The 6,038-nt window shown below is 38.0% G+C and overlaps 1 protein-coding gene across 2 annotated transcripts; it reads left to right on the forward strand.

The window, feature by feature from the left end:
* The first annotated feature begins 295 nt into the window (after positions 1–295).
* LOC143845783 (calcium-dependent protein kinase 20-like) lies at positions 296–5,366 on the forward strand. 2 transcript variants are annotated; one of them, XM_077354196.1, is made up of 8 exons: positions 296–1,167; positions 2,408–2,531; positions 2,764–2,907; positions 3,210–3,362; positions 3,624–3,739; positions 3,881–4,048; positions 4,231–4,461; positions 4,706–5,366. In XM_077354196.1, the coding sequence occupies exons 1-8, from the start codon at positions 667–669 to the stop codon at positions 4,850–4,852; spliced, it is 1,584 nt and encodes a 527-aa protein (XP_077210311.1). In that variant the 5' UTR covers positions 296–666; the 3' UTR covers positions 4,853–5,366. The 2 variants fall into 2 exon arrangements, with proteins under 2 accessions (XP_077210311.1, XP_077210312.1); XM_077354197.1 differs by lacking the exon at positions 296–1,167 and adding an exon at positions 2,268–2,291.
* The last annotated feature ends 672 nt before the right edge of the window (positions 5,367–6,038 follow it).

The following is a 6,038-nucleotide window of genomic DNA, read 5'->3' on the forward strand; positions in this document are numbered from 1 at the left end:
ACCCTATCTAAGTCAGGCCCAACAAATGAATGGTTTGGATCTCTAACTTAGTTATGTGAAAAAGCAGGGGTAGTTCTTAGAGAAGCATTTGTTTTGGGTCTCTAACTTTTGTATCAAGAATAGAAACATAAGGTAGAAAAATTATGGGTTTTTTGTTTGATTAGAAATAGAAACATAGGGTGACTTTGTAGAAAATTATGAGTTTTTGTTTGGAGATTAAAAATAGAAACACTGGGTGACTTTGTAATTTCGTTATTATAGAGGGAGTTAGAAGGGGAAGTATCTTTGACCCTTCTGCCTTTTGTGGATTCACACCCAAATCCCTCTTTACAACCTCTTTTTCTCCTTCCAAATCCTCCCTTTCCGGCATTCATTTAAACCCTCCACAACCCATCTGAAAATTATATCCTTGTTTGGTGATTTCCCCTCTATTTCCCTTTTTTCTCCTAATCCTCCACGTTTCAAATGTTCTTCAATAAACAAACATAAATTTGAAATCTTTGTAAGAAGATCTTTTCTCATCTTTTCCTCTTTCAAATATCTCCCATTCTCATAAGAAGAAAATTAGGTTCCTCTCTTTCATTGCCCATTTCCACCTAGGGTTTATAATCCCTATTTTCATCCTTTCTTCATTCAGCTTGGAAAAAAAAATTTAGGGTTTTATTTATGGGTAATTGTTGTGTAGTAGCAGGTGGGGTTTCTTCTTCTGAGAAAAAGAAGAAGAAGAAACCAAACCCTTTTTCAATAGATTATGCGGTAAATCAAGGATCCGGACACAAGCTCTCGGTTTTGAAAGATCCAACGGGCCGGGACATTGGGGTCCGATACGAGCTTGGAAGAGAGCTAGGAAGAGGAGAATTTGGGATTACATACCTTTGTACGGATAAATCTTCAATGGATGTTTTTGCGTGTAAATCGATATCGAAGAAGAAGCTTAGAACAGCTGTGGATATAGAAGATGTAAGAAGAGAGGTTGAGATTATGAGGCATTTGCCTTTGCATCCAAATATTGTGACTTTGAAGGATACTTATGAGGATGATCATGCTGTACATCTTGTTATGGAGCTTTGTGAAGGTGGGGAATTGTTTGATAGGATTGTGGCTAGAGGGCATTATACTGAGCGGGCCGCGGCTGGAGTTACGCGTACCATTGTTGAAGTTGTACAGGTTTGATCTTTAGGTTCATTTTTTAAAAATTGTTCTGTTCTTTTTTTCTTCTCTCTCTCTCTCTCTCTCTGAATTTGTGTTTCAATCATATTGGTTTCGGCAACAAAAACTTGTGACATACCCACCTAACAGGAAGGAAAAAAATTAGTTTCTTTTTGGGTTTTTTTTGAACCCGGAATTTGTATTGGAACCTGGGTGGCACCTTAGATTTTATTGATAAGAAGAAGAAAAAATAGTTACAAGAGGAGGACATAGAACCTTGTGCGGAACCCATCAAGATACAAGAAGAGGAAAAATAAAACCCCTTGATTGGATTTTGGTGGGGGATTTAGGATTTTTGCTTTTTAAGGCTTTCTTGTTTGGTTTGGGGGGTTCTTGTATTGATAGTATTTTTATTCTATAATCTGTTAGGGACATGATTTTTTTTTACGGGAACTGTTGGAATTTTGTCCATTAGGATGTCCCATTTTTTATTTTTTTTAGACATGAATTCTTGTGTTGTGATTACTTGTTTATTTTGTGAACCTGTGATTATTATTTATCAGTTAGCTTTTTTAGGGTCACTCTGTAGATCTTTTGGAGATCAATCCATCCTTCTATGGTAAAATTCAAATTCCCCCTTTTCTCTGTAGGGTGGTCCTTTCTGTTCTCTCTTTTTGCAATTCACCTTTTTGGCCAATATTGAGATAATCTCCAAAACTTAAAGTGGTTTCTTGCCGATCCCTGTGCCGTTTAGATGTGGAAGCATGAGAATTGTTTCAAGATCCAATCACCTTTTGTCCTGATAGGGAAAGATACCTGCCTGCTTTTTTGGTCCCAGAACATGGAACCTTGATTGTACTTATCTTTGCTGGGGCAGGCCTACCTGTATGATGTTATGGCATCCTTTGGGTTCATTGATTCCTCTTTTGAAGTTCCCACTAACTTCTAATCCTTATTCTTTGTATTTCCTATTTGTACCCTCCCATTGGCTGTAAATTCTTTTATACTATATTCATCTTCAGCTATCGGAGTTGGTAACTATCCACTCCTTTGGTTTGAGTTGGCACTGTAAAAACATAATTTGCTCAAGATGAATTGGCATGGATTTGTTCTTGGAATTTCCCTAAGTTGCATTAGTTACAGTTAATTTTTCTTAATGGGCTTTACAATCTTGGATTTTGATTTTGTTTTTTTCTGGATATTCTAAATTTGATTAATTATTTGGTCATATAGCTTCAATTTTTTATGCTTTTTGCAGATGTGTCATAAGCATGGGGTGATGCATCGGGACCTGAAACCTGAGAACTTTTTATATGCAAACAAAAAGGAAACGTCTCCCCTCAAAGCAATTGATTTTGGGTTGTCTGTATTTTTCAAACCTGGTAAGCCCTTAGGATTTCTTGCTTCAAAATTATGTTGTAACATAGAGTGTTTTTTTTGCTTCTTGTTGTGTTGATTGATCACATCCTGTTTTTTTAGTGAAAGCATGGGCTTTTTTACTGTTATCATCCTATTGCCATTCATGTGCAATTTTGGGCCAGTGCATTGCACTTGCAAATTGGTACCTTTCCTTTTCCCCCTTTACCTTAGCTGAAACTTTGTTATTTTCAACAGGTGAGCGCTTCAATGAGATAGTAGGAAGTCCTTATTACATGGCTCCGGAAGTGCTGAAACGAAATTATGGCCCAGAGGTCGATGTATGGAGTGCAGGAGTGATTCTTTATATCTTACTTTGCGGGGTACCACCTTTCTGGGCAGGTCAGTTATTTATTTCGGTCACCATTTCTTGATTTTCACTAGCATATCCAATATATGTTTGGAACTGTGCATTTTTTTATGCTTAGGTTCTGTAAATGATTCAAACCGAGGGGTTTGTTGTGAGTTTAAATGGCTAAACCCTCTCACTAGAATGTTGTTCCTCTTGTCAAATTTGATTGAGTTCACATCAAATTGTTTGATGCCCCCCCCCCCCCCCCCCCCACGTCCGATCTCTAAGATTTGTTAATTATGCTCTATCTCTGTCTCTAAGTTTAGTTTTTTTTTCTTTTTTTTCCATACAGAAACTGAACAGGGAGTCGCACAGGCAATTATTCGCTCTGTCATTGATTTTAAAAGAGACCCTTGGCCTAAAATTTCTGATAATGCAAAAGACCTTGTGAAGCGGATGCTTGACCCAGATCCTAAGCGACGATTAACAGCACAAGAAGTGCTTGGTAATGTTCAATTCCTCTTTTTGCTAGTTGTTCCATATTGTTGTGTATTTTAATTTGGCATTTTATGTTTGCTTTTCATCAAAATATTTTGCTTTTCGAAAACAAAATCTAAATAAATGTTTGGAGCTTAGTGTGGTAGTAAAGATTAACATTGAGTCTCACAGACAATTATTCCCTGGGTTGTTGTTATTTTATTTTTAGGCAGTAACAAAAGCTTTAATACAGTGGTACTCAAACATCTTCCCCACTTCTTGAATGCAGATCATCCTTGGTTGGTGAATGCCAAAAAAGCCCCGAATGTCCCGCTGGGTGAAACTGTTAGAGCAAGGCTTAAGCAATTTTCTGTAATGAACAAGTTCAAAAAGAGAGCTCTGAGGGTATGATTTTAAATTTTGCTCCGGTTTTGTTTTGTGATTCTAAGGAAACCCTCCCCGGGCGGTTTTTACTTAGTGGCCCATGTTTCAGACATGATTGTCTCAGTTGATGTTTACTTTACACTGTTATGGAAACTTTTGCAGGTTGTGGCTCAACATCTATCCGTCGAGGAGGTAGCTGGCATAAAGGAGATGTTTAAACTAATGGACACTCACAATAATGGCAAGATAACACTTGAGGAATTAAAACTTGGTTTGCAGAAGGTGGGCCATCAGGTCCCAGACCACGATGTTCAGATGCTAATGGAAGTGGTAAGTTTCTGAGGCCATCATCATTTTATTCTTCATTTGAGAAGTTATGCATACTTCCCTTTATGTTTTAGTCAATATTTGAGGGTAAAGCACTTTCTTTTGGGTTCTATGAGTACTTCTAGGACATGCATTTGATTCACAGCTGACATGTATATATTAAATTATTTGCCTTGTTTTTGCAGGCCGATGTTGATGGGAATGGGACTCTGGACTATGGGGAATTTGTCGCTGTTTCAATTCACCTAAGAAAGATGGGCAATGACGAACATCTACGCAAAGCCTTTGTGTACTTTGATCGGAACCAAACTGGATACATAGAGATCGATGAGCTAACAGATTGCTTAGCTGATGACTTGGGTTCGAACTCTGAGGAAGTCATCAATGCCATTATCCGCGATGTGGACACAGACAAGGTCAGCTACATTCACTTTAGGGGTGCAACTCAGGTCGATTTTTGGGAATTCGGGTTGAGCTTTTAGCATAAAATTGGGTCGGGTTCAGGTTAATTCCAATTCATTTTCTGGCAAAAGCTCAACCCAACCCGACCCAAATTACACCACCATTTTACTACAATCAAATCTCAACCTTTCAAATCCGCTTGGTTTCTTCCATTTTTCCTCACGCACTTCTAATTATTCAATGTGGCATTTTAATCAGGATGGGCGCATCAGCTACGAAGAATTTGCAGCCATGATGAAGGCAGGAACAGATTGGAGGAAAGCGTCAAGGCAGTATTCGCGAGAGCGGTTCAATAGTCTCAGCTTGAAATTGATGAAGGATGGATCTTTGCAAGTAAATTTGTGAAAAAAATGAAAAAAGAAAATGCCTTTTTCATTGGATCTACAAAATTCTTTGGTTTTTTTTAACCCTTTTCCCTCATTTGGGACCATGATTCTTTCCCTTGGTTTAGTAGGGAATTGGGTGAGGGTCATGTTTCTGAATCCTATGTTGCCCTTTTTTGGCATCACTTGAGAATTGTAGGGGGGAGTAGATCATGGGTTGGAGGTGGAAAGGCTAGTGGAAGGAGAGCTTTATGGCTGTACATACATATGTTAGATTTGCTTTCTGTTTTTTGGGTGTAATCTATCTTTGAGAAATTTGTTTTGTTAAAGCCATGTTGTAGCTCTGCCAGCTCCAAGTTAGTTACAGGGATCTTATTTCCACTTAAAAAGTGCTCTTGCTCATGGGTACTTTCACTCAAAAGGGTGCATTTTGGATTGTAGAATCAGGAATTTGGAACCGAATTTAATATTTAGCTCATACAAAATGACTAATTATCTCCTATGGTTTTTATTTAAGAGTTGTATAATTGGTTTGATGGAATGGAGCTTATTAAAATTTGAATTCAATATAGCTTCCAATGAAGTATTAATGTCCCCTTTGCAAATATGATTAACAGATGGAACCGACCCAAAAAAAAAGATTAACAGATAGCTGAACGGGTCAAAGGCTCTCTCGAGGTCTTGAGAAGCTTCCGGGATTGTTTTATTAATGGCATACACAGGTGGGTGGTTGGCCTATGAAAGCTCTTTTTTCTTCTTTTCTTCACTTGCTTTTAATAGGGCTTGTGGTTTTTGTTAAGAAACTCAAATGTTGCGTGTGATAGCTGCCGTGATGTAGGCCGGTGGTTGTGGCGTCTTTGTTTTCCTTTTATTTATGAGGGTTGCAAAAGAAGTCAGGAACTCATTTGAAAAAAGCAGTTTCTAGTTTGACAATTTACAAATGAAGTCGTCACATTTGAATGACTTTTGCATGCCCAGGATTGAAATCAAATTGTGACCAAATTAGCCAGGGTAGATTTTTTTACTCATAAAATGACCAAAGTATCCTTATATGCCAAAAGACAAAGGGCATGCTCTGAAAGTTGGAATGCACTTTGAAAAGGTTCCACTATGAGCCGAGATTCACTGTTGAACTCATGCTTCACTGACTCTAAAACCTTTTGGGACTTGAACCGTTCTGAAAAAATCCAGATCTAGGCCCTTCCTTT

Source organism: Tasmannia lanceolata, unplaced genomic scaffold, assembly GCF_043159265.1.
Source record: "Tasmannia lanceolata isolate RefF3 unplaced genomic scaffold, GAP_Taslan_0.1 ptg000015l, whole genome shotgun sequence".
NCBI classification, from domain to species: domain Eukaryota; kingdom Viridiplantae; phylum Streptophyta; class Magnoliopsida; order Canellales; family Winteraceae; genus Tasmannia; species Tasmannia lanceolata.

Excerpts from the sequence above, each read along its gene's own strand:
- LOC143845783 (XM_077354196.1), top strand. The coding sequence starts at position 667 with ATGGGTAATTGTTGTGTAGTAGCAGGTGGGGTTTCTTCTTCTGAGAAA. Across the intron at positions 3,363-3,623 it reads AACAGCACAAGAAGTGCTTG|ATCATCCTTGGTTGGTGAAT; the intron begins GTAATGTTCAAT and ends TCTTGAATGCAG. Across the intron at positions 4,462-4,705 it reads GCGATGTGGACACAGACAAG|GATGGGCGCATCAGCTACGA; the intron begins GTCAGCTACATT and ends CATTTTAATCAG.